Below are 27,492 nucleotides of genomic sequence, written 5' to 3'. Positions count from 1 at the left end.
TGCTACATTATATGGAATCTTCAAGATTATACCACATTGTTATCTTTCTACCCGATGGCCAGACTATAATAAAGTGACGATCACTAAGATCATAGGTGTATCCACCTCTGGAGGGGGGAAAGAAAAGTGGCACCATGAGTCCTGGTGGTGGTCTGAGTTCCAAGACAAAACCACAAACTCAAGACACGGCGGATTTACAATTGACACCGAATTTAGTGCCTGGGTACACTTGTATGTTTTGATTACAGCTTTATTTGACAAGATATGCATTCTTTTCCCTTTTCTTTTGTCGTCGTCGCCGTCTTCTTGGCGGGTCAATGCGCTCAAGCTCTTTGCCGACGACGAACGCTTTTTTTTTTCTGGGAATGATGATTCATGATCCATTCGGACTCGGACAACAGCAATGTGCGAGTTCCTCCACGGATCCATTTCGGTCGCGATGCAAAGAAAGGGCATCCTTGGCACATTGTAGTCCAAGCCAGTATGATGAATCAGGACTTGCCAGCGGACAGAAATATTGGCCGTCTTATTATGTTTTGATCTTGCTTCTTTACATGGCCCCATCGTTCAAGGAATATTTCTTGGTTATCTCGAACTAGACTAAATAGGCAATTTTGTCAACACACTAAACCTAGTCGCTGTGCCTGCCACCAAAACGACAGGCTTGTGCCACTATTGAAACATTCTCGCACGTGTAAGTTGAGTTTAAATCCCGATTGTTAGGTTTTTTCGGTGGTTTGTGTAGAATGAAGAAACAGCACGCATAAAATCTTTGTGCTGTAACGAAACCTGTTTGCTTATTCTTGATTTTCACCAGTACACATAGACTTTGGCGACGGTCATAATAACATATACACCAGACTGCATTTATTCACATTGTGGTCGTCTTGTCCTTGGTTCACTGCTCAAGGAATACTCGATCAATAATGGAAAAGGTGAGGCAAAAGAAAGCAATTGTCGTCGGTAAGCTCAACTCGAGAAAACCGTTTCATGAGCCTCCTTTACTGACCATGAAAATACAGGCGCTGGCGCTGGCGGCATCGCAACGGCAGCTCGTCTGGCCAAGGCGGGCTTTGACGTCACGGTCTTGGAGAAGAACTCATTCACGGGCGGTCGGTGCTCGCTCATTCACCATGAAGGGTACCGCTTCGACCAAGGCCCGTCGCTGCTGCTGCTCCCCAAGCTGTTCCGGGAGACCTTTTACGACCTGGACACGTCGCTCGAGGCCGAGGGCGTCGAGCTGCTGCGGTGTCCAACCAACTACAATGTCTGGTTCGCCGACGGCGAGTCCTTTGAGCTCTCGACGGACCTGGCGCGCATGAAGCACCAGATTGAGCGGTGGGAGGGCAAGGGCGGCTTCGAAAGGTATCTTGCCTGGCTCGGCGAGGCGCATCGCCACTACGAGCTCAGTGTCAGCGACGTCCTGCACAAGAACTTTACCACGTGGTGGGATCTTGCCAACCCGTGGTTCGTCCGGACCGGCCTCAAGCTGCACCCCTTGCACAGCATCTGGAACCGTGCCAGCCGCTACTTTTGGACCGACCGCCTGCGGAGGGTTTTTACTTTTGCCACCATGTATATGGGCATGAGCCCCTTTGACGCGCCCGCTACTTACTCGCTGCTGCAGTATACGGAACTGGCGGAAGGTATATGGTATCCCAAGGGCGGATTTCATGCCGTGCTGCAGGCCCTGGTCAACGTGAGTGAGAGATTTGGCGTCAAGTATCGGCTCAACACGCCAGTGAAGCAGGTTCTTACCCTGCCCGACGGCAAGACGGCGACGGGTGTGCTGCTAGAGTCTGGCGAGAGGATCGACGCGGACATTGTGGTGGTGAACGCAGATCTGGTCTATGCTTATAGCAACCTGTTTCCTCAGACAACCGGCAACGCCAAGCATAGCGAGTCGCTGCGCAAGCGAGACGGGTCTTGCAGCTCCATCTCCTTTTACTGGAGTCTGGACCGCAAGGTACCGGAACTACAGACACACAATATCTTCCTGGCCGACGAGTATCGTGAGTCGTTTGACGCCATCTTCGACCGACAGGAACTACCCAAGGAGCCGAGTTTCTACATCAACGTGCCGACCAGGATGGACCAGGACGCCGCGCCCCCGGGCTGCGACGCTGTCATCGCGTTGGTTCCCGTCGGCCATCTCTACCAGAGCAAAGGGTTCGTCAAGTCCGACGACGTCGGCATCCCGCGCGATCACGACTGGGCGGCGCTCGTCGACCGTGCCCGGCACTCGGTGCTCTCGACCATCTCGGCGCGGACAGGCGCCGCGCCGCTGAGCGACTTTATCACGCACGAGATTGTCAACGACCCCTTTACGTGGGAGGCCAAGTTCAACCTGGACAAGGGCTCGATCCTGGGCCTGAGCCACAGCTTCTTCAACGTGCTCAAGTTCCGGCCGAGCACGCGGGCCCGGGGGTTCGCCAATGCCTACTTTGTCGGCGCCAGCACGCACCCCGGCACCGGCGTGCCCATTGTCCTGGCCGGCGCCAAGATCACGGCCGAGCAGATCCTCGGCGACCTCGGTATCGCGGCCCCGTGGTCGACGCACCCGGCGCAGCTCGAGGACTTGGGCGTGCCGCAGACGCGGTCGACGAGCCAGCTCGACCGACAGACACCGCCACTGATATCGGTCGAGGCCATTGCGCTTACGGCTTTTTTCTCACTTTGGCTTGCCCTGTTGGCGTATTTTTGGCGGCCCTTGCTTTAAGAATTAGAATCTCTCTGTCTTGTCATTGTAGCGAATTCTGGGGTTAGACGGGATTTTGGGATACTCAAATATTATAATGAAAATGAAATTCACTTGCTTTTTTTTGCATCGATTTATCGTAATTTTTCCTTCGAATCCCATAACAGTATCTATTTTCTGATACAGCTACTTGCAACTTGACTATACTGTTGTACAATATGCTAAAATACAACACATGGTGCAACATGTCAGAATGTGAAGCCGAAATGCAGCCAGCCCTGGCAGAGTAATGCTGGCATAATCAAAATTACATTTGTTTTGGAAAGAGATGCAAGTCCGAACTGCCTTGTCCGCTGACCAGGAAAACTCGATCTCGAAAGAGATCAAGGTTCAGCACGATCTTGGCGTATCGTTCTACGTAGTTCAAGCGCGCTAGTACTTATAGTTAAGAGACTTGATTCCCATGGGCTTGACACCAATGTCTATTTGGCATTTCTCTTGGCCTTTGTTCAACTGACCATCGTGGTAATTCAAATCTCATTGGGAACAGGCAATGGCATCCAAGTTGCCTCAGGTCACCATCATAGGTGCAGGGCTCAGCGGTCTTGCTCTGGGATTGAGCTTGCAAAGTAAAGGGATCGCCTCGATATTGTACGATCGAGCAACCTCTGCATCACGCTACAATTATGGTATCACGCTCTACCCATCAACCTATCGGCCTCTTTTGAGCCTCCTCGACATGGATGAGAGCTCGTTTCGAAGAACATTGGCTGTCAACGCACATGAGGGAGGGCTGGGGAGTCTGTCCACCAGCGATGGCTTCCGGTGTCATCGCGGCCGGCTTGAAGCGCTTCTTGGCCGCTCTCTTTCTATACAATGGGACAAGAAGCTTAAAGAGATCAATATGGTTCCTGCCTCACGAGATCTGAACGTCGTATTCGAGGACGGCCATCAGCACAAAACAACGTGTCTGGTTGGTTGCGATGGGCCTCATTCAATAACCCGCCAGAGCCTGGCGGCGGGCATTGAGCCAGAAGTCCTACCATACGTGGTGTTCAACGGCAGGCGGCGAATGTCGCCTGAAGAATACGCGGCAAGAATTCGCGAGTACATGAAACACGGTGTCCAACTCCAGACACGCGTGGGCAATGTTTTTCTGGAGATATCAGTAAACGACATGAGCGAATCCCGGGTCGAGCTGAGCTACGTCTACTCCCGCCCGGCCAGAGACAATGGCCGCGATGCCCTCCACCATCCCGGACGGGCCACGTCGGGCGCGACCGACACACCCGAGGCGTTTTACGACGAGCTCAAGAGTCTTCATCAGAGCCTCGCCCTGCCCTTTCGAGATGTGTTTGACGCGGATAGGGTCAAGAAGGACAGGACGCTTCACTGGCTTATGCGCTGCCTGACCCCCGAGCCCAAGGTCGCACAGCAACTGTCGGAGCGCGGTGTGCTTCTGATTGGCGATGCTGTGCATGCTACGCCGATACTTGGCGGTGAGGGTGCGCAACTCGCGATTCAGGATGGACTGGATTTGGCAGAATACATATCCAACCATGGCGTCGACAACCTGGGACAATTTGCAAGCTCAAAGTATGACGTGTGGCGGAGATCAGTGGAGGACAGTAAGAAGAGGATAGCCGAATTGCATGTAGTGGATCCTTCTCGTGTTTAAGATGTCGTCCATTCCAAGAATGAAGGAAACTCCCGCAATCCTCGAGTGGACATGCATTTTCGAAAAGGGACCTTTTTCTCCATGTCTCGGCCTTGTTCCTCTTGAGGTGAATTGAGGCTCAGATGACATTGATGACGGCCCAATCCGGGCGCTTGACCCACTACAAGATGCCACTTTCCGGTGCCCGATTGAATAAATGTCCAGTATACCTAGTGCAGAGTAGTTGTCCAGATCCCACGGAGCCTCTCTCTGTTTTCTCATACGTAGAGCCGCCGGAACCGCGACACTTCGATTTGTGACAAATAACAACAAGAAAAAAGGCTCTTCGACTGGGCGGATGCCTTTCCATTGAGACGTACATGGATGGACAAGTCGAGAACTACAAAAACTTTCTGCCCTAGTGTAGACAGGTAGGTACAGCAGAGCAAAGCGGGGACATTCTCGGTCGGTCTTCTCATGCGTGGCTGCCCGTCGTCGTCTCTCAGAAGAGGCGACACGGATCCAATTCATTGGTGTTTCTTTGAGCACAAGATATCTTGAAACACGGGTGGAGAAATGCGTCCATACCCATTGTCATGTAGTGAGAGATGGTAGGTAGCACGAAGTATATGCTGGATGTATGTAATTGGGACATACATACATTACGAGTGAGTGTCTCCCAACAATCCTCTCCCAGGTTCGGTGGGTTAGGTTTACCAAGCCTAGTTAGTAGTAACAAGAGCCACCCGCTACTAGGGGAGCCTTTTAGCGAACCGCGCACCAATCTGGGGGATTCTCATCTGCCCCATCCAGTCAGTCGGGTCTTGCTACTTGGTCACACAACCCACTAAAAAAACCAACCACTGTCAATGGTTGCAAAACTTGCCAGCACAGGAAGAGTCACAAAAGGTCAAGTCACGAATCCGGCATATCCAACCTGGGGGCAAGGGCGGAAACTATGTAAGGTCCGGTCCTATGCATGAATCCGTCTCCCGCAAGTAGTTAGCTATTCGGTATCATACGTGGTGTTGGTCTTGATTGTTGATTGTTGTTTTTCGTTTTGACTCCACTGCGGTACGTCCGTCTTTCGAAGCACTGCCGCACCGACGTGGACATGACGTCCAAGGTAAGAGAAAGAAAGCATGTCGCCGTATCCCGCTGCAGGTCAATCGGCAGTATGTAATCTGTAGCCAAGGTAGGTGAGCTCGAGTTTTTTGCTGAGAAACCCAGAAAGGCACCGCAGTGCTCCCCGCAATTCCATAGAGGCGAAGCAACTGAAGGTACAGAAGGCTGCAACACCAAGCAAGGGCAGCACGGGGAGAGCGATGACCGGCGGCCCGCCTCATTGGTTCCCAGTGCGAGACCCCATGTATGAGCCCCTCGAGCCCCTCGTGAGCCCATGTGAGCGCTGCAGTCCTACAGAAGGAAAGGCTCCAAAGGGTCCAGCCGCACGCGTCTCATTTGCGCTCACTTGTCCTCCGTGACGCCCCAGCCCCTCTCAACCATGCACGTCTAGTGGAGCTGTTGTGGTCCAAGCAAAAGAGAAGCAATGCCCGAAATGGTCTTTTTTATCTCTCCTTCGGCTATTCTAGAAGTTCAGGAAAAAGATAATACAAAAGAATGCGGGTCGCCTTCCTTGTAGCTTCTTGATACTTATAGAGCGAGAGTCTCTCATCCACTGCTCCGAGGAAATTCAACAAGAGACGAATAGAAAACATTTTCCTCGGCTCAAGAGTGGCTATTGTCGAGTGCACGGAACAGAAAACGCCACTTTCTACTACTCATTTACCTACGGTTCTCAGATCCAGCCCTAGGAGCGGGACGCGACGATCTACGTTTTGGAATCTTACAATAACTTACCCCGCAGTCATCATCTCGAGTCAATTGGTTCAACAAAGCGGACTCGAGGAAAACGATATATACAAGTGCATCCGAGGGTCTCAATTGACTTTACAAGCGCACTGTCTCGAGGACTGAATTATTGCCGACAATGTCTCTTCAGGTTGATCAGAGCGGTCGGCGGGGCCGATCACGCTCTCCTGGCCGCCGGGACGACGAGAGGGATCGCAGTCGCAGCCGCGCTCCAGAGCCTTATATCATGGACGCTGTGAGAATGCCCTCGCCTCCAGCTGGTTTTAGCTACGATGACCATCACGATGCTCCCTCGCGGCGCTCTACCTACGGCTATGATGATCCTAGGGGTCCTTACCGTGTGACCTCACCTACAGATGAGTCGTCTTACCGCCGAAGCCGAGACAGGTTCTCGGATGAGAGCGACAACAGCAGGCACTCCAGACATTCGGATAAGGAACGGAAATATCGGATACACCCCGAAAGGCAACATCATCAAGATTTCGACAAGGACCGCCTGGCAAAGGCGCTGGGTGGTGCCGCCGCCTTCTTACCGGCCAAATATGCCGAAAAGGTCATGGACAAGGCCCTCCAGTCGGACAGCGAAAAGGAGAGAAAGAAGCAGGAGAAGAAGGCTCAACTCGAAGAGGATCTGGCATATGGCTCTTCGCCAACTATGCCAGGCGGGTATCCGCGAGATAACTCTCCTCCAAACTCGGACGCCAAGTACGCAAAGATGCCAGAATGGGGAGTCAACAACAACGGTGGTAGTTACGGGTACAATGTACGGCATGCAGAGTACAATGGACCGGCTCCACATAGCCCACACAGGCCATCATACCGTGATCCCAGCCCTGAGCCGCGGCGGACGTCGAGCAAGAAGCATGAATCGAGATCTTCCAAGTCCAACTTGACGGTCGAACCAAGCGGTCGGCATCGCAGCCGGTCGCGATCACCAGCACCGCCAGTCAAGGGCATGTCCTCGCTCACGGTCAACACTGGCTTCCCAACAGGGTTACATCTGACGCTGGCGAATGCGCCCGGCTCTCCGCTGCTCGAGTCGTACCACGGTACCTACCAATCCATGTCACCAATGCCGTCCCCTCTGCTGCTTCCCTCCAATGGGCCGCTATCACCTATCGAGCCTCTGTCCCCGGGCGGGTCGGATGACGAGCGCGGCGGCAAGAAGAAGAGGCGAGCACGCTTTAGCGATCCCGAGGACGATGCGGCAACTCTAGCCCAGGCACTCAAGGGCGAAAGGCGAGCACCGGACGTGGGGCCTCTGATCCAGATCCTACCGGGCCTGACCCACGAGCAGGTCATGGACCTGCGCTCCGAGTACAAGCGGCTGGTCAAGACTGGCAGTGAGCGCAGGGGCGTCAACATTGCCAAGCACGTTCGGGCGCGGCTCAAGGACGAGGACCCGCTGCTGATGAAGGCTTGCTACACTGTCGCGCTCGGAAAGTGGGAGGGCGAGGCGTACTGGGCCAACTTTTGGTACCAGGGCGACAAGACGCGGCGCGAGCTCCTCATTGAGTCCATCATGGGGCGCACCAACGACGAGATCCGCCGGATCAAGGACGGCTTCAGCGATAAAAAGTACCGTGACAGCCTGACCCAGTGCATGAAGATGGAACTCAAGGAAGACAAGTTCAAGCGGGCCGTGCTCATGGTACTGGATGAGAATAGGATGGAAGAATTCGACGAGTATGGACGTCTCCTCCCCATTGACTCTAGACTGGTCGAGGACGACGTGCATGATCTTCGCAAGGCCGTGAAGAGCGAGAAGGGTGGCGAGTCGGCCATGATCTCGATCGTGATCATGCGGAGCGACTCGCACCTGCGAGACGTTTTGAAATTGTACGAGAGGACATATGGGTCGAATTTCGCCAGAGATGCTCTCAAGAAGAGTGGGAATCTTGTCGTAAGTAATGACGCTGTCTTGAATGACCATAAACACGGCTGACAAAAATATCTAGGGTGAACTTCTGGCGCATATTCTCAATGGAGTTATCAACAAACCCGTCCGGGATGCTCTCCTCATCAACCACGCGCTTACTGCTTCAAAGAAGGACCACCTCCGCCGCGAGCTTTTGATCAGCCGCCTCGTCCGTTATCACTGGGACAGACACCACATGTCGGCAATCAAGAGGGCGTACCGGGAACGCTATCGCATTGATTTGGCCGATGCCATCAAGGAGGGCACGAGCGACGACTGGGGACTATTCTGCCAGCAACTGGTCGTGACACGTACACCCGACGAAGTCAAGAGATTCACAAAGGTTGAGGTTATCAACAGGTAGATGATTTTCTTTTGTCAGGAGTGCATCTGCAAACACATATTTGCTTGTACGTATGGTACCGGGAAAACAGCCACGGTATCTCGTCCTGGAGACAGAGCATTTAGTTGGGATGGCAGTATTGTGATATAAATATTTCTTCTAGAGGATGGGCAGCGATGATACCCTGTTACCCAATTTCCTCTACGGTGCATTTGGAGCTCCGAGGTTAGATAAGGAAGTTTAATGATTACACGAAAGTTATGGCGTTATGCAAAACATTCCTCTCTGTCTTTGTGTGTCTATATATCTGCCATTTTCGGGTTCTGCATTATTCTAGCTGAGAAGCATATTGATAGATATGTACTTACTAGGATTGGCGGATTTCTTTTTTTTTTCTTTTTTTTTTTCACGAACTTCTGGCGAGAAAGATGTAAGTAAGCCTTGCGATATAGAACGGCAATGAATTCATACTCCGGGTGCCGGCACAGGTAGCACGGAGTCTAAAATCTACCCCAATTGGGCATTCTAAGATCTCACCAGCGGCGATCGAAATTCTTCTCAGTCACCACCATGGGTATAAAATGACTTGAAATAGGAGAGGTCACCTGCCTGGATGGATGGATGGATGGATGGATGGATGGATGGATGTGCCTGGGTAAAAGACTACATGTCGGAAACATTGTTACTCGTTGGGTGTATTCCGGCAATCTGTTGCTGGGCTGACCGAGACCATGGTTTACTTTGATTATGGGAAGAAAACGCTATTCTCGAAATTAGGAGATTTTGAACCCTTTTGCTTTGGACAAATTCTTGTAAACTTTTATAGGACTGGACTTGGCAAGAAACAAAAAGGACTTGGCAAAACAATAAATCATTCCATTTTGGCAGCACGAGGGCGGCATGGCCGTGTGCAGGTTCACTCCACGTGGTCCCCGGCCTCCAACAGCACTCGCGGATGACGATCCTAAAAGATCTTCATTGATTGTCAAGAGAGCGACTAGATGTCATCTCATGTGTCCTTGACTTGACTCAATTCTTGACCAGGATTCACCGGGGAAATTGCTGGAAGTCTCCAATGATGGCCTGAGAGGTGACATCTTCTTTTGGTCTGGTAAAGCCAAAGAGCCTATCAATGCTTGTCGGTTCTGGCCCGAGGCATTACCAAAGTCGGGGTGAACCACCAACACGTCGCGGTGGTATCTACTAAGATTATCCGGGGAACAACGAATGTGATCCATCACGAGAAGCACAATTTGGCTTGTTGGCAACCTTGGAGATTCAGCTCCCAGAGTTTTGCATGAATACGCTTCCTGAAACTTGAGGTTCCTAAAGACTGATCGACAAAGGAACGATCGGGAATACTTGCAGCCTTTGCTGCCATTGATATGATGACTCTCAATATCTTGCCATGCTCATGTAGGCAATAAATGACTTTTCTGTCCAAAAGTACTCTCGACGACGATTGACAGCCCTGGATTTCCGGGTAAAATGCCTAGTTTCTTTTCAATGACACTTTTGCCATTCCCACCTCCTCTCCGCCTCCCCCCCTTAAACATCAGCCCCTCCCAAATCAACGGTCTCAGTCCCGGCGTAGGGAAAAATCACGGATCTTTGCAAGGCAAAGACATGACAATAATGGAGAGGTAATGAACTAGAGCCTCTTGTCTAAATAATCAGAAATGAGAAGGGGAAAAAAAAGTCACACCCTGTCTTGGCCCTGAAAATCATAGACAAAAGTTCTTACCCTTGGAGAATCGAGAGACAGGGTCTTGGCGCTAGTATAGGCCAGTCATTTCACCAATTGATTACGTGGACCTTTTTTTTTTTCTCCTCCTTCTAAAGTAAAAGCCCAAGTTCACCAATCATTCTAGCTGGTCTCTACCCATCTTGTCGCACCGTAAAACTGAGAGGGGGTGAAAGGGCCAGGCAGACATTTAAACAAATACGAGGAGGGTCTCCCAGAGAAGCCGATACCCGTACCACAACCCCATAACAATCACACAACGCTTGCACCGCATCTGGTTAGCATGGTGGCTAAGCTTTGAGGCTCGGCTGGTTAAGTGGGAAACTCTCGAACTCTTCGATTGGTATATCGGCTGTTGGGCGGTGAGGGTGGGGAGGGAAGAGGAAAGGAAAAAAGAAAGACGGGTAAAGCGGGCGGCGGGTATCGATATTGAAAGAAAACGATCATGGTGGGGGCCTTTCCCGTTTGTCCTGGATTGTTGTTGCCTGAGCAAGACCATATTGGATGGCGTGGCTGAAGGGGAATGGCTGGATAATCAGTTTTAAGGTGTGAGGTGAGGTGAGGTGCGTAATGTCTCTCCTTTTTTCTCTCTTCAAGATAGCTACCGTGCCGTAAACCCTGCGAAGTTTGACATCGGCGTACCGAAGGTTCACAGCGTGGTCAACAGTTGTTGGCTTGAGTGATGCTGCCAAGAAGTCTTTGTTCTAAATTATCAATTCCTTTCTCTCTCATGTTTCTGACTTGACTCTTTTGACTTTTTTCTAATTGGCCTCAACTAGACTCGCTACGTGTCAAACCCGTTGGTGAGGTTTTTCTCATTTCGAGCGAGCCCATATGCGCGTCTCGCACAATCAAGCTTTGAGACGGTGAACTAACAACGCTCGTGACGTGACCCATGTAGACTGATGCCTCCTCCTACGTTCCGGAATGACGCACGTCTCTCACATGCTTGCTTTCCTAGCCAAAATGACAGAAGTCCAAAATTCGCTCCGTTCGCAATGCTCATTAAAAAAAACAAAAACAAATCCTTTAAACGCCGTGCTCGATGGTATCATGCATTCCAGTGTTGTACAAAGAAAAGTGACCATGGGGGTCATGACTTGTGAACTGCCTTTTCGTCGGACGGCAAGCTCGATTTGGACCTTGTCTTTGGTGCTGGCTGCAAGACGAAATCCGAGTATCTAACCTCGAGCTGCTTCTTCTCGTCTACATTGTCATCTAGACGAATCATGCCCTCCCGATTCCATATTCTGCTTGTTCTGTAGCGGAGTTTAGTAATTGATTGACGAGCCCAACTGAAAATGAATGTGGCTACTCACATTTTGCAAATGGGATTCCAAAGCTCGATTAGGGCAATCACGGCAATGAGAATAAAGACCACGGCCACAACCGTGGTATCCGTGTAGCCTTTGACCAGGTGAAAGTAACCGCTCTGCTTAGGACATGGGATCGTTTGGTAATAAGGCTTGTTTCCCAAAGTCTCGAGCTCCACCGTGGTAAAGTGGTGGTGCTTCTTGACAGATCCAGTCTCTGCCTCGACGATGCTCGAATCCTGGAACTCGGAATGAGGAGACTGAGAGGAAGGTGCGGTATCTGGCGACGCATTTTCGGACGAGTGAAGCATAAAGGGTCTGATGGAGAGAAGATAGCTAGTCTTCAGAGGCCTCGGAGCTGCCAGTGCCTCGGAGGGCGCAACGTCGCTGGTGGGGCTGTATGGTCGATTGTCTGGTCGTCCAGTCAAAGAATCCTGCGCAGCATCTTGCGTGTTGGTGAATTTGTGTGTACGAATCGGCCATGTATCTGCCGAGTCGGCATCGATGGATGTGCGAGTAATCTGAGTTCCCGAGTACTTGGGCGGCTCATTTTTGAAAATGACAATAGGCGCTGCCAATGTCCAGGAGCCGAGGGACAAGGCGCAGAGCGCGGTTGAGACCTTCATTTTGTCTAGTGAGGATCGAAGACAATGTGCCGAAAGATCTGTCCAATGAATACCGAGACTATTAATGTGTTCTTAGGACCGGTGATCGGAAAGGAAAGAAGGTGAGAGAGTATCGCCAATAAGGATGGAAACCAAAAGTGTTTCTGGTGAAAGGTGTGCGCAGAATGGGAATATGGAAGAATATGTATGTAATTGGACCCTTGCGTCGGGCTGGGCTGTATGTAAGTCAAGAGGGCCGGGGGGGGGGGGGGCTTTGGGGTGCGAGTCTTGGCAATCAATAGAAGTTCCTGGTCGGACTGGTCTAGACGCGGGGGGGACCAGCGGGCGTGGTTGCTGACGCGCTTTTGAATGGTGGGAAACGAAGGGGGTGAGGGGACTGGAGACAGACAGGAAAAAAAAAAAGAGTCTAATTGTACTACTGCCGGTAAGGTACCTGGGTACAGTTTGGCGGCGGAGGTGGTGGTAGGCACCCCAAATGAATGGGTAGCGTAAGGTCAGGTAGGTAGGTAGGTAGGTAGTGTAGCACTGATGCAGGTCGCAAATGAGCTGAGCACAGCCTGAAAAAGCGCCCTTCAAGCTATTAATTGATCGGTGGGCCAGGGGTGTGTCCCCAGGCGGTCCGCCCAGATCCAATACGGATCAATGGTCGAAAGTAGGTAGTCGTGCCTGCTTGGAACTGCTACCGCAGAAGGGACAAGAGACTTGTTGTGGACTGGACTGGGTGCAGCAAAAATAAAGTTCTGGTCAGACTGAGGCCAGCCGGGGGTTGGCAAAAGTCTAAACTCGCCTCGCAAGATGCCAGCGACAACAAATCACGAGGAGGTCGGAAGATTTCCCTTGATCTGGTTTGGCTTGTATTGGTTCGTGCTCGTGATTTCTGTGACGTCTAACAAGGAACAAGTGTGTGACTTGTTATTATATTCCTCCCTGCTGGTGATTGATCTTGTTGTATCCAGGTCGGCCGTTTGGTTTGTCGTCTGTGTAAGTAAATGGGGAGGACAAAACGCCGGTGTTGCACTGCCTTGCTTGGTCTTGTACTGGTGGATGGTACGTTAAGGAAGACCCTTTGACAACTTGCAAGATGCAGATCAATGAGTACGTTGGATCGCGGCTCTCGCGATTTGTTTGGTGGTTATGTCAACTTTGTGATCAGCGATCGGTTGGTCCAAGTTGAATGACAGGAACAATGAGGTTCCAGCGCAATGACGATGATGAAGTTGGGGCTGTGTTGTGCTGCCAGAGGCCTCGTTGTTTGTGCGTAGTAGTGTATGTAGATCAGGTCCGCAGAATTAGAATTGGTCAAGGTAGCTACAAAGTCTACCTGCAGTTCCAGAGCAGATCACTCAATTGTCAGTGAGTTGGATGCAAATGATGAGGTAAAGGGATGCAGGAGGATGAGTAGTATCAGGAACGAACAGGTCGATCGGTCAATATTTAGTAAGACCAGGGCAATGGAGAAGAAGAAGTAGAAGAATACACGGATGTGCTTTCATGGGACTTTTTTCTTTTTTCCTAATCTAGCACAACATGGACCTACGACCATTTGCTGCTACTACCTCGAACCTGCAATAAGTACCCAGGCACGAGGGTGATCAATTCACTTGATTGAATAAACGTCAAGACAGCGATGAGAGAATGAATTGACAGGCTCCCTTCTCCAGTGTCTGTCTGTCATCGGGCTATGGCCCGCACGTTTGACGCAGGCGTTGGTCTCGTCTGAAGAGCAGGGGGCGTCGCAAAAAGGCAAGGATCATTTAACAACGTTACGGACAAGAGGGTCAGGTTAGTTACCACCAGCAGCAGGGAACGTGGACCCTGAAGTGAGCAAGGTGAGGGAAGTGAAGAGCAGAGAGCGGAGCGGAACCCGGGCACAGACGCATGCAGACAGACAGTGAAGCTCTAGTTCGTGCTCGCAAGTCGTCGTCCTCCCAGACTGCCTCAATCGACCATACGATAGTACATGCGGGTAGTTTACCAATTAAGCTCACTTGAGTCTAGTAGACGGTGGCGGCTCCTTGCAGAACTCGCATTTGACATTACACGGAAACGGCGAGACTAGCGGACTGGTTTGGCTTGACTGGTTTGACTGACTTGACTGGATTGGTGTCTCAGGGGATTGGTGATCGCATTTAATTCATTCTAGCCCACTGTCTCGCCAACTCGAGTTCACGGTACTCCGGGCTCTGGGCATCAAGACTCGCATTGCCGTGCGCTATACTCTAGGTTAGTTTACACTCAGCTGGGAATTAGTACCGTCAGTGGCTGGCTGGTGATGTGATGCTTGGCTGGCTGGGCCATCTTGGCCTTTTCCTCTTCTTCTCTCTAAAGAAGGCTTATTTCCCCAGCCTAGAACAGGAACACTGTCACCTGACCACCAACAGCTCATCAGCTCCATGTCAAGAAATCTCAGATGACTCGATAGTGCTTCTTGTTCCCTTTCGGAATACCAGTTGTACATAGTAGTAAAATATTCTACATGCAAACTCCGGATCCAATTTGGCGTGTGCATGAGTGCCTCGATCAATCCAGCCAAGCGTTCTGGATCTCTACATCATTGGTCCAAGGGCCCGAGTAAGCTGAACTTTATATTATAGGCAATGCAGTGTAAATTGAATGGATGGTAATCCTGCCGTGGTATGACTTCCAAGTAGATTTCTGACAAACTCTGCCCAAAATAGATTTCTAGTACAAAGTCACATCATACTAATTTACTCAATCACCAACTGCTGATATAATTGACCGATTGAAGAATCACGAACAGAATCAGGAATCGCAATCGATGGCAAATGCTCGAGTACAATCCGCCGATCACATAGTATGGTCAGTCAAGTCGACGCGAGATGTAAATGTTTTAGCGGTTCCTGGCCCCATTGAATTCAGTGGGCTGAACTGCAGGTATCCACAATGTAAAGGACATTAAGGTGGCTATTAGGCCTGAATCAGTCCACACACTTTGTTGCTTGACAGCACGTGGGGTCGCAAAAGGGTAAGAGGATCACGACACTCAAGCCTCATATGGTGCAGGCCGACCTTGTCGCGCAGCTGGCAAGACTCCATCTGAGATTCAAAAAGAGCGCTTCAGGCATCCTGCCCGCTTCTCAAGGCCAATGTACGTTCCACAAATCGGACTTGTTCCTTGCATCGATCCGCCAAGACATGGCCCTATTGGATGCATCGTACATAGTAACTCGATGGTTCAGTCAGTCAGTCAGTCAGTCGCATCTTCATGCTGCTGCCCCGTATTTCGTTTATCCACAGAACTTATGCTGTTCGGTACAACTTCCCATTCTCAGGATGCCCTCCCTGAACCTGTCACGCGAGATCAAGAGCAAATCCAAGTCGAATCAACGCTTGATACCACAACACGTTCAGGCTGAGTGGGGTCGTTTCCTCTTCGGCGGCTTTTCTTTGCTTCATTCTAGTGTAAACCGTCAAGAAAGGGCGGGTTTGCCAGGGCATGTCATGTAGACACTCGGACACCCAAGTTTCATCCACTGGTCTACCCTAGGGTCTCACCCAATCGTCCACCGTTTTGACACAGTTCTCGTACAATGTTTACCTCGATGAATGAAGCTGCTCCATAATACTCCATGAGCGATATAGCAGTCAAGTGTCTCATGAGTGGTAGAGCTGGGCATGGGCTGGGCAACCATTTGATCGCAGACCTTTTACCGATGCTTGGAATGGCCCAAGGGCATATCACTGGCACTGTATATGAGAACCGACCGTGATATCCTTGTCTCGTATCATCCTAGGCATGAAGAAGAATTTGCATTGTATTAGTAAGTTTGGTAGCGAGCGAAAGTCTTTGAACGGTCCAATGCCATTGCCAGAGCAGAACTCATGGCACCGTCGATGGGTCTACGGAATGCCTGTCCAGTATAGGATAAGCTTCATTAAGCATATTGGTGCTAACTTGGCGAGCGGATCACCTGCGAACGCCGTGTGAGGCTCAGCCTCTTTTTCCCTTTTCGTACCATTATTACTCAACGTTGACATATTGACATTCAGAAAGGAGCTACCGCCCTCTCTTGCTCGTCCCGGAGAAACAAATGCCAGGGAAAAAGACTTGCACCTTTGAACATCGCATAAGCGCCCGGGCTTCGCACTCAATGAGATCGGCAAGCACAGACTGGTAAGCTCTCCGACCGTCACCAAAGCCGAAACAAGGCCATTTGGGAACGAGGTGAACTGTGCTTGTGTATCCTATCCTTCATCTGATACTTACTTACCCATTGCTACATGTCGGCAGTCAGCGAGGCATTAATAGTATGGGTTCGGTGTTGCGGACAATGTTTGACCTGGTCTGATACTGACCAAACTACGAAGGCAGACAAAGGCATCAAACACTTGGAACTACAAAGGGACTAACCTCTGTACATACTCCAATATATGACCATGGATAAAACCTACCTCGGGAACACATGCCATGATGTAGGCTTGTAAATAGTGGTAGCAGTAAGACGATTATACGAGCCCAGCAGATTGGGAAACTTCCGAAGATTGGCCTTTTCCATCTGGTAGGCAGGCCAAGGTGGATCCCCCGCAGTTTGGGGAGTTTCCCGGCTTCAGGGGTAGGCTTTTTAGCGTGCAAGACCTACCTTAGCCATGCTAAAGCCTAGGAGCGCGTAAAGTGCTGTCCTGGCTCCTCACGCAGCACACCCAGAAGGTGAAGCTAGCTTGGCTGGCAGTAAGCTTAGGCTGTACCTAATGTAGCTCTCGGCATCTCACACCAGATCCCATCGCGGCGGAAGAAGAAAATCAAACCCAAACACCAACGCTTGGTCATTCTCTCCACCAGACGCGGGCAGCAGTGTCTTAGTCCCTAGCGTTTGCGAGCTCGATCTTCTCTCGAGTTGATGACTGTCCCATAATCAGCTTTGGCCTCGCCAGATGGCCTCGAATCTTGGGGGATCGCAGACCTCCTTGGTTCCATCACGCTCCTCGTCAAAGGAAGGCTCTATTCCACCCCTGACGCGCTCTGCGACCTTGCCCGACCTCTCGAGCAGCAACAACAACTCGCCGCGCGCCTCGCGCTCCCATCTGGCGCCCGAAGATGCCTTTTTTGCTAGCTCGCCGCCGCACCAGATCAATGCCTTTGAGAGCAATTCCCGCTACGACTCGGGCCCCGATTCCCGAAGACGTCTGCGCTCCAACAAACTCGGCAGCCGGAGCAGAAGTCGGCGCCGCCAGAGCAAACGCACCTGGAAGAAGATTCTTTGGGTGAAACAGTCCTTTCCTGACAACTATACCGACGCGACCACCTTCTTGGACAGTCTGCAGCGCAACCCGCGCCTCCAGCCGTACGACTTTTGGCCGCTGGTCGCCGATACGACCGTTATTGTGCAACAAGTGTGCTCTGTCACCATCTTTGTCGTCTGTTTCGTCGGTATATTCACCGAGAGGGTGTCGCCCGTGACAATTGTAGGATGGAGCAGCTTCGCCACGTTTCTGGGCTGGCTGCTATGGGACTGGTGGATAGGACAAGAGGGCGAGGATGAAGTGTTACAAAGGCAAAACAGTCTGCGAAGCCGCGGCGCCCGACACCAAGCCAGACAAGAGAACAGTAGAAGTTCTACAGCGGCGCCAACGCCCTCTGCCGCAAGTTCCGTGACGAACCTGGGCGCAACCGAGCGAGCACAGCCGCAGAATACACTGGGCGTGATGCGCCAGCATGGTGGAGGATCTGCAATATCGTTGCAGTCAAGCACCTCGCTCAGCAGTCATCAGGGCCACCAGAACGAGCCGCCAATGGGTCCCAAGCATCGTCCTTCAGCTCCTCTACAGAGCGGTCGATTAAGCCTTCGGCTGAGCACCATCAAGTCTGCTGTTCTCATTTACTTTACCATCTTGGGTCTTTCGCCCATTCTCAAATCTCTGACGAGATCCACCTCGCCCGACAGCATCTGGGCCATGTCGTTTTGGTTGTTGACCATCAACATATTCTTCTACGACTATTCGGGCGGTGTTGGTGTCAAGTTTCCCGCTTCTCTATCTACAAATGCCGCGCTCATGGCTTCGACCGTGCTCGCTTCTCGGCTGCCATCCACCGGCCAGGTCTTTAGCCTCACACTTTTCAGCATAGAAGTCTTTGGGCTCTTTCCAGTATTTAGGAGATATGCAAGGCACAGAAGCTGGCAATATCACGTCATATTGTCTGCTCTGTTGGTCATTGGTGCTGGCGGCGGAGTTGGTCTGATACTAAGCGACAAGAGAGATACGGGTTTTCCATGGAAGAACGGGCTATTGGGCATGATTGTCGGTGTCCTCATTGCAGTAGTGGCCATGGGCGCGTCAAGTTGGTGGCTGATTGGATTGCAAAAGTACAAGAATGCCATGAATGGACCATGGGATCAAGCTAGACCAATTATCATCAGCCGCCGGGCATGGGGCGATGATTGAATATACAAAACGTTTGTTTTTCTTGCCAAAGACATGCAGTCACTGCCGGAATACATTTTTGCACAAACAAGTTCTTGCATTTGGATTACAAAGAGAATGCAGATGGCTACATGGTTGATTGCACCCAACAAGATATTGTCCAATGATAGACAGGACAGGATGCTTGCTGTCTTATTTCGACTGCAAGTGCTGACTTATAGAACAAAGCTGTGCCTATGCCACCTCCCAGGCTCTAATGTAGTTTGCTTAGAGGGTTGCTGCACTCATTAGTGGGATGTTTATTACATAGTCTGCAAACAACAGCCTCAGCTTGTACGTGGCGGGTGTAAAAGTTAGACTCCACCTGAAAAGTACACAAATAATTTGACAGACATTGTGTTGAGGAATATTCGTGGAGTACCTCAATCCATAAACGCCACGATGAGTTTCTTGTTTGCTTGTTGAGGCATCATGTCAGCATGCAGAACAACGTGCATCCGACTATTGCTGCCCACGCGCGGGTATCCGTTGCGTCCCCAGGTGCAGGTACCTCCTACTACGTCGGAGCTGAGACCATGGCAACAGCATGAATGGCATCGATCAAACGCCTTGAACACACCGCAGGTTCTGGATCGCCGCGACAGACACGATGCGTCGATGGTCTGCTCACCTCAGGCAGTCGTTGAATTTTGTGCTTTTATAAAGAGGCATCAAATCCATGTTGCTCTTCCACCGCCTTGTACCTCTCTACCTCATAACGCTTCCCGAAGACGGGCATTTCTCATACTACTTGCACCACATTCTCCTTTGAGTCAGCCTGGCTCATATTACCGTCGTTGACTGACTACTTTGGCATCAGACTTAATAGAACATTCAGCTAATCCAATCATGAGCAATCTCAAGTAAGCATCATCATCATATTATGCTGCTATCAACTTATTTCTTTGTGACACCATCTAACCATGCCAAAGTCGTCTGCTCTCAGACCCCAGGGCGGGCTTCGACAAGCTGACGGAGGAAGAGCGAATCGCCAGAGAGGCAGACATCAGTACTGATAGTGGTAGCGAAGGCGCCAGCAGTACCGACAGTGATGATGAAACTGGTCAGCCAGCACAAGACACCACCAAGTCAAAGCGCAAGGCCTCACAGGAACTCGTTAATGCATCTACCAAGGCTACCAAGCACTCCAGCACTGGAAAAGAGCCATCTACCAGTAACCTAAAGTTCCCCAACGGTGCACTTCGCATTACACGCACAGAAGGAAGAAAGAAAGCCAAGAACTGTGTCGGTCTCGAGGACTTGGTCGACAAGCAGAGCCTTGTGTCGGCCTGTATCTACTCCTACTTTATAGCCGATGGCGACTTGTTGAAATATTTGCCTCTCTCAAAGACGTCCAATGATGTCCCGGTAGGTCCACCTTCATATTGACCGGCTCTCGGCTGACCTTTTCAAGATATACATTGGACGAGATGTCGGCTATGACGAGCATATCAATGGCGGTGCTGCTGCGAAAGCGGGCCTGCAAATCAAGGGCAAAGCAACCAAGAAGCAGCTCGATGTTATGGAGTCCGATATTCACAGAAGATATCAAGATATGTATGGTAAAAATTACCATGCTTTCAATGCCTGGGCTCCGGGGTCTGCCCACACCAAGATCTTACTTCTAGTATATCGGTCATTTCTACGTCTGGTCATCACGTCATGTAACATGATGGACAGTGATACAGTTCATGGCGATAACCACTGGTATATCCATGATATACCACGGCTCACAACCCGAAGCCAGAAGATGACAGCCACTAAGTTTGAGCAAGATTTACTCTCTCACTTGCGTTCGCTTCGGGTACCGCACACATTCATCGACTCGATCGAAGGGCAATTCGACTACTCTAGTGTTCGAGTTCAGCTTATCACGTCCGTACCAGGAACTTGGTCTGGCGCAAAGGCCGAACAGCATGGCCTTTTGCGACTCCGAAATGCCGTGAATACACTCGGTCTTGGCTTGCCAAAGAAGAATTCCGAAGGAAAGCTACAGATTGAAGTCTGCGCTGCGAGTATTGGCAAACTCAACGCGAAGTGGCTCAATGGCTTTCATGACTGCGTTTTGGGAAAACAAGATCTCACGGTTGCGCGTGAAGATTGTCAAATACCAAACTTGAAAATTTTCTATCCGACAAGAGGCAATTTTGAAGATGCGCATAAAAGTGCACAACAGGGAGCCACGAACCTTGGTTGCCATACGAAACCATGGAAATCTGCGCACGATGACATAAAAAGACTTTTTCATCACTACGTGTCCAAAGACCCCGGGTGTTTACTGCATCAGAAACTTATTGCAGTTTTCAATGGAAGGGACCGTTTGAAGACGCTATACTTTCTCTACATTGGCTCTGCCAATTTGTCCCAGTCTGCCTGGGGCGCACTGGAGGATGACAAGAGGGGTAATGATGCAACCAGCGGAACCAAACTTGTGAAGACGACCAACCTGGAATGCGGTGTTCTGATTCCAGGACGTCTCATCGAGGATCTTCTCGAACCGGGGACGGAGAGTTGGATAGAGGGAGTAATTCCCTACGAACAGAATGCCAGGCAATATGATCTCCTACGAGATGAGCCTTTCACTTCTGATATGTGGGTCAGGGAAGAGAATTGGCGAGACGACTATTAGACTGACTAGGAAGGTTATTCGCCGCCGAACGAGATACGCAGCAAAAGTCTATGAGAAGAGCCTAGGTTTTCGCGCAACTAAATACCATTAATCTGATTATCGTCTTTGCATGTAAAGGAATTGCAAGTTTAAATTTTGTCTCTTGTGCTGCGTCAATTCAACCCCTCAGTAGACTTTTCCCGTCACTCTCATTAAGCTGCACTTTGACTACTCGCGCCTGTCTCTTCTTGTCATTAAGATTCCTTACACTTCCAAATTGTGACCTGATGTCCTCGTCCAATCCATGGAACAGCATCGCCAGAGCACTACTCTTCAATGCCTTTGTGTTGGATTGGCGGGTTCGGTATATAGCTGCCATCAAGAAGAGCACCGTGGCAACCACGACAACGATTGGCAGAACAGCAAACCCCCAGCGGACATGGACGAATGACTCCATGGAGATTGCCTTTCCCGAAACTGGCACAGCGCCAAAGAAGGAGCGAAATGCCACCGTCATTGATGTCGCCATGTCCGACATGAGCATGTCGATGCCGTCAGCGTCTTGATACTCGTAGTAGTTCCAGTAAAAGGCGGTCACGATATCAGAATCGAAAAAGGTCACACCACTTGAGATGCCAACCGTCAGGTTCACAACCACCGAGTTGTCCGTGATGGTACGATTGGCATCGGCCGTGGTGCGGACAGCACGACCGGCAGCAAACAGCGAAGAGAACCACCCGCGCATGCTGAGCAGGGCCTCCATTCCCACGTTATAAACCTCACCATCCTGGCCGGTAACGTAGGCGGCAAAGTCTTGACTGGAGGTGTCCCGGGTCATGTCGACGACGGTCCGGTTGACGACGCGCGCCGTCACGTTTTCGCTCAGCACGCCGTTGGCCACGGCGGCGTCGATGGTCTGCAGACACACGGACAGGGCGCACTGCTGGGCCCAGGGTTTGAGCTCGCCCGCCAGCCCATCCTTGGCCTCGGTGCCCATGAATACGAGACGCATAATGGTCGAGTGCGGCATGTCACCGCTCGCCGACGGGATGAGCGGGGTCATGCTAAAAACGTCGGCGCTACTGTTGAGGTAGGCCGGCCCTTGGGGAACTTTCCAGCCGCAGTCTTGGTTGTTGTCGTCCGAGGCGGCGCAGTACCTGCTCATGTATGGTGTCAGATCGACGCATTCGTGGCAGACGCCAATCGTATCAAAGGCCGACCAGGTGCAATTGCCTGTCTGACGTTCGAATTTGAGGGCCGCGTTGGGTCTTCCGTTTTCTGCAAAGAGGCCGTTGTATACTGCGGATTTAAGGGGTAGGATCGGGACGTAGCCGGCTGTTGGGCATGATGAGTACCATGCTGGTCAGAAGGACTTTTCTCAAAAGAAAACTTACTGGATGAAGTGTTTCCTGGAAGAGCCCCAGTATAGTTCTGTGCACGAGCTATCGTTGCGCTACCTGGACTCTCGTCCATGACTGTTCTCATCTGGTATGTAATGATTTGTTGAGCGAACGGGCCCAGGGCCAGACTGACAATAGCAATGACGGCACCAAATGAGCCGAGAAAGCTATAAAGATTTCAAAATGTCAACAAAACACGGTAATATAGAAGAACAAAAAAGAGGAAGAAAAGAAAAAGACGTACCCTCCTCGGGCTGTCGCCAAAAGCTTCAATGCGCCCCAGGTACCTCGACTCGCCTCGTCAAATGTCTCCATATCAGCCAACGGTGCCCTGGATTCCTTGAAGCGGATCCACTTGAGCTGCGATATACCGTTTTGCAGCGATACGCTCATGGTAGCGAGCGCGACTGCCGCCAGCAGGGCGATGAGGGCGTTGAGCGTGATATAGTAGGGCCAGTCGGGCAGAGGTCGATTCTCGAACCGCGCGAGCACGCCCATGATGCCCCCAACGGCGGCACAGGCGAACAAAATGGTGACGATTTCCAGTGTCCAGGAACCTCCTCCCGACGAGGGAGATTTCTGTTTCAAGGACTTGGTATCGGATTTTGGAGGTGACCTATCCTCCAAGGGTATATCGACTGTAGCCGTGCTGCCGCTCCATCCTCTGTGATGAGATGGCCCCGTGGGTATCGGATTATTCCAATAAGGATTAACTTGATGATACTCTGCTGTAGGGTAAATCTTCTGCCCGTCCCAACTTGTAAGAGACTGCGTTTCTGCATAGGTTATGTGGTCCTGTTGAGGAGGCTGGTGGCGACTCTCGTCGCCCAAAGTCTCATGGGCAACTACTGGCGGAGCCTCGTTGTAATTGTAATCGTGCACAGTAGAATATGCCATTTTTGTTATCATACAGAGAATATACTCTAATATTCTATGGCGAACGTGATAATAAAGATCACTTAGGTATCTTTTATCTAGACTTGGTGACTGATATCTATATGATATATATCTCGTGGCTAAATATAGATCCATATCATGATAAAGTCCTACAACTGGCTATCATGCTTACCGGCGTTGGCAGTCAGCTTCTTGGTGCAGATATCGACCCAATAGTACATGCCGACCGAGAACCAACGTGCAATGATAATGCACCGTGGGAGCGGCGCAGCTCATTCTAAGCTGCTTGGCGGGCCATGATTATTGGCCGGATTGTTGGAGGAGTGACATTTGGTTGGGCACATTGGAACAGCTGTCACTCTGGTTGCCTGCAGACGATGCGATTTGTCTAGGTCGCCCACACTAAATTAACCGATAATGGTATGATAGCCTTGTGTAAAAGTCGCGATGTCTTCAGATTTTGCCACATCTGGCAGGGCTGCCGCCTTTTGGTTGTTGCAAATGCTCAAAGTTGATGCATATGATGTATTTATAAACCTCCCCACTATATCCTCTATTAATGAACCTAGAAACGGCTTGTGAATTGGCACGGGCTTCTTTTGCTTGGCAACGACCCCTCAGTATCCGAATGTAACGCTCGCTTCGGATTGGCGGAGAAGACGGAAAATCATCGCGAGTAAATCCAGCCGTTGGAACCTGGCCCTTGGGGGGACCATTCCCCGTACACACACGACACTACTACTATGCCTGTTGCGCTACGCTATAATACGATGCCGACATTTGGCAGATTGCCGCATGCGGGGAGAAGATGCAGATCTTGATTTGAATAGCCGACTGGTGCGCCTCAACCCTTGCCAAGGCGCCATCCAACGGTATAGTCCCTAGCAACCCGTCCGGTTTCTCCTCCCCATCGTCACGCTGCGAGGCTGGTCAGTGGTATCCCTGGTGCCATCATGACGATCGTTCGTGGCCTCGGGGAAGTGCGGTCCGGGTCGGATTGGAGCGAATACGGTGTAGGTATATAAGGGCAGAAATACGGGACTTGTCACAATCATGGGGATACCGACTGCCAGAGTCGGATTGCGACGAAGAATTTGTCGCCATGGCAAACTTCAATCGAATCGAACTGCTTCTTGGGCTCCTGCTCGTGAGCTTCTCACTGCTGGCGGCCAATGCCCACCCCACCGACTTGCATCTTGCTCACAAGAGAGCCACAACCTCACCAAGGGAGCGCATATCCATAAACAAGGACTGGAAGTTTTCACGATTCACTTCTAATCCCGATGGCTTGTCATATAATGAGACCCTCAAGCCATGGATTCTCCCATCTGCCAATGACTTTGTCATTGATGGCACCCAGTACCAACGTCCCAATGGCACATCTCCTGGACAAGATGTCGAATACACGCAAGCATCATTTGACGACAGTACCTGGGAAGCCCTAGACTTGCCACATGACTGGGCCATCAAGGGACCATTCAATGCGCCCGGTATATCCGGTGGCATGGGTCGCCTGCCGTCCAATGGCATTGGTTGGTATCGGCACAACCTAACCTTTACTGAAGAAGACGTCGGCAAATCCATCTTTATTGACATTGACGGCGCCATGTCGTATTCCGCCGTTTGGCTCAATGGCGAGCTTGTTGGTGGTTGGCCATATGGATATACTTCGTTCCAGCTCGACCTAACGCCTTATATCACAGTCGGCGAGGAAAATCTGCTGGCCGTCCGTCTTGACAACCCCCTCGACTTTTCGCGATGGTATCCTGGAGCTGGCCTATACCGCAACGTCTGGCTGGTCAAGGTCGACCCAGTCCACGTGGCAAAATTTGGCACTCACATCACCACACCAGTGGTGACAGCAGAGGAGGCCACAGTCGACATCGTCGTGAACGTGGAGAACAAGGGCGAGAACGCTCAAGGGGTCATTGTGCAGACCGACATCCGTCCGTCTGGAAGCGATGAAGCAGTAGCTAGCTTTGATCCAGCATCAGTGCTCATCAACGGAGGGTCCAAACAATCAGTAAACGGCTCAGTTACGCTCACCAACCCACAGCTCTGGGGACCGCCACCGACGCAACAACCAAATCTTTATGTCGCGGTGACCACCATTACCAGTAGCAATGGTACCGTCCTTGATCAATATGAAACCACTTTTGGCGTCCGGTCGGTGGTCTATGATCCCGACGAAGGCATCATTGTCAATGGCGAAAAGATTCCCATCCGTGGAACGGATAATCACCACGATCTTGGCAGTATCGGAGCCGCCTTCAACCACAGAGCGGCTGAGCGACAGCTGGAGCTACTACAGGAAATGGGCGGCAACGCGCTGCGCATGTCGCACAACCCGCCGGCCCCGGAGCTTCTTGACTTGGCTGATATCAAGGGCTTCTTGGTCATGGACGAGGCCTTTGATGTTTGGAATGAGGAAAAAGTCACCAATGACTATCACCTCTTGTTTGCTGACTGGCACGAGCCAGATCTCCGAACCCTGATACGTCGCGACGTCAATCATCCCTCGGTCATTGCATGGAGTATCGGTAACGAGATCCCTGAGCAGCGCACAGATGAGGGCGCAGCCACTGGCCAAATCCTATACGATATCGTGCACGAGGAAGATTCCACACGACCCGTTACTTCTGCTCTGAACAATGGACAGCCTGGCGACGGCCTCGCAGACCTGCTCGATGTCATTAGTCTCAACTACCAAGGAGAGGGAAGAGGCAACTCGTGGACCTCGACATTCCCGGCCTTTCACGAGACATATCCCGAGAAGCTGCTTTGGACGAGCGAAAGCGCGTCGACTGTCAGCACTCGCGGCACATATTTCTTCCCCGTCATTGGCAACATGAGCCAAGTCGTGAGCGATGCACCAGGGGACGGCGGCAACTCCACGCTCTTGGAGGTGAGCGCCTACGATCTATATGCCCCGTCGTGGGCCACATCTCCGGACAAGGTCTTCAAGCAGCAGGATACCTATCCCTATGTTGCGGGCGAGTTTGTATGGACGGGATGGGACTACATCGGCGAGCCGACGCCCTACGATGATTACGATGCGGCTCGTAGTTCATACTTTGGCATCATTGACTTGGCCGGATTCAAGAAGGACAGGTTCTACCTGTACCAGTCGCGTTGGCGCCCAGACGTTCAGTTCGCTCACATTCTGCCTCACTGGACTTGGCCGGATAGAGTCGGTGAGGTCACGCCAGTCCATGTGTTCTCGTCGGCCGATGAGGCGGAGCTCTTCATCAACGGCGAATCTGCCGGCAAGATTACCAAAGAAGAGCTGACTTACCGCTTCCGCTGGGATAACGTCACCTACACTCCAGGCGAGCTCCATGTTGTCACCTACAAGAATGGTTCCGTTTGGGCAGAGGCAAGCAAGAAGACTGCCGAGAGCGCCGCAGCACTCAACATTACAGCGGATCGGACTACTATCACGGCTGACGGATATGACTTGTCGTTTGTATCCGTGGCCGTGGTCGATGAAGCTGGTACAGTGGTGCCAGAGGCCAGCAACAACATTACATTCTCCGTCACGGGTCCTGGCGAAATTGTGTCTACCGATAATGGAAAACCGACTGATCTGACGCCCTTCCCATCTTTGACCCGAAGCGCCTTTAGTGGTCTCGCTCTGGCTGTAGTCAGGTCCCAGAGCGGGCAGGCTGGTTCCATCACGGTCTCGGCTGTCGCCGATGGACTTGCGGGGGCCGAGATTACAGTTGAAGCTTCGTGATTATGTGGATTGGCACATATGTCGTAGCTAGACATCCCATAGCTTCGAATATTAACATTAATCATGTGATGGCGATGCAACTTCTATGTTGTACTTATCAACAGTATCATAGATAAGATTATGCAGTGATTTCCTTTCCCAGAAGTCTTCTTGTCTATGCTTGTTTTGCTAAAATGCAATGATTGATGAAAAGAGTCCAATCGATGAACGTAAAACTCAGGCGCTCTGAGGTCATTCAGATGGGAGCAAGATGGTATCTC

General features: G+C 51.2%; 8 protein-coding genes across 8 annotated transcripts; 6 read left to right on the top strand and 2 right to left on the bottom strand.

The window, feature by feature from the left end:
• Positions 1-926: 926 nt before the first annotated feature.
• PFICI_09859 (Phytoene dehydrogenase) lies at positions 927-2,719 on the top strand (the record flags this gene model as incomplete). The annotated part of the gene is made up of 2 exons (XM_007838440.1): positions 927-963; positions 1,023-2,719. 2 exons carry the CDS (start codon positions 927-929, stop codon positions 2,717-2,719), a joined length of 1,734 nt encoding a protein of 577 aa, XP_007836631.1.
• A 532-nt stretch (positions 2,720-3,251) lies between these two features.
• On the top strand, positions 3,252-4,376 carry PFICI_09858 (uncharacterized protein; the record flags this gene model as incomplete). Its single annotated transcript, XM_007838439.1, has 1 exon — positions 3,252-4,376. One exon carries the CDS (start codon positions 3,252-3,254, stop codon positions 4,374-4,376), a length of 1,125 nt encoding a protein of 374 aa, XP_007836630.1.
• Positions 4,377-6,345: 1,969 nt separating this feature from the next.
• On the top strand, positions 6,346-8,509 carry PFICI_09857 (uncharacterized protein; the record flags this gene model as incomplete). Its single annotated transcript, XM_007838438.1, has 2 exons — positions 6,346-8,130; positions 8,186-8,509. The coding sequence occupies 2 exons, from the start codon at positions 6,346-6,348 to the stop codon at positions 8,507-8,509; spliced, it is 2,109 nt and encodes a 702-aa protein (XP_007836629.1).
• Positions 8,510-11,325: 2,816 nt separating this feature from the next.
• On the bottom strand, positions 11,326-12,171 carry PFICI_09856 (uncharacterized protein; the record flags this gene model as incomplete). The annotated part of the gene is made up of 2 exons (XM_007838437.1): positions 11,326-11,491; positions 11,552-12,171. 2 exons carry the CDS (start codon positions 12,169-12,171, stop codon positions 11,326-11,328), a joined length of 786 nt encoding a protein of 261 aa, XP_007836628.1.
• Positions 12,172-17,064: 4,893 nt separating this feature from the next.
• On the top strand, positions 17,065-18,573 carry PFICI_09855 (uncharacterized protein; the record flags this gene model as incomplete). Its single annotated transcript, XM_007838436.1, has 1 exon — positions 17,065-18,573. The coding sequence occupies one exon, from the start codon at positions 17,065-17,067 to the stop codon at positions 18,571-18,573; it is 1,509 nt and encodes a 502-aa protein (XP_007836627.1).
• An 867-nt stretch (positions 18,574-19,440) lies between these two features.
• On the top strand, positions 19,441-21,220 carry PFICI_09854 (uncharacterized protein; the record flags this gene model as incomplete). Its single annotated transcript, XM_007838435.1, has 3 exons — positions 19,441-19,454; positions 19,524-19,959; positions 20,006-21,220. The coding sequence occupies 3 exons, from the start codon at positions 19,441-19,443 to the stop codon at positions 21,218-21,220; spliced, it is 1,665 nt and encodes a 554-aa protein (XP_007836626.1).
• A 157-nt stretch (positions 21,221-21,377) lies between these two features.
• On the bottom strand, positions 21,378-23,496 carry PFICI_09853 (uncharacterized protein; the record flags this gene model as incomplete). The annotated part of the gene is made up of 3 exons (XM_007838434.1): positions 21,378-22,534; positions 22,594-22,766; positions 22,844-23,496. The coding sequence occupies 3 exons, from the start codon at positions 23,494-23,496 to the stop codon at positions 21,378-21,380; spliced, it is 1,983 nt and encodes a 660-aa protein (XP_007836625.1).
• A 1,102-nt stretch (positions 23,497-24,598) lies between these two features.
• Positions 24,599-27,232, top strand: PFICI_09852 (uncharacterized protein; the record flags this gene model as incomplete). The annotated part of the gene is made up of 1 exon (XM_007838433.1): positions 24,599-27,232. One exon carries the CDS (start codon positions 24,599-24,601, stop codon positions 27,230-27,232), a length of 2,634 nt encoding a protein of 877 aa, XP_007836624.1.
• Positions 27,233-27,492: the final 260 nt, after the last annotated feature.

Source organism: Pestalotiopsis fici, assembly GCF_000516985.1.
Source record: "Pestalotiopsis fici W106-1 unplaced genomic scaffold PFICI_Scf_7, whole genome shotgun sequence".
NCBI classification, from domain to species: Eukaryota; Fungi; Ascomycota; class Sordariomycetes; order Amphisphaeriales; family Sporocadaceae; genus Pestalotiopsis; species Pestalotiopsis fici.
This window is presented reverse-complemented; position numbering and strand designations above follow the sequence as displayed.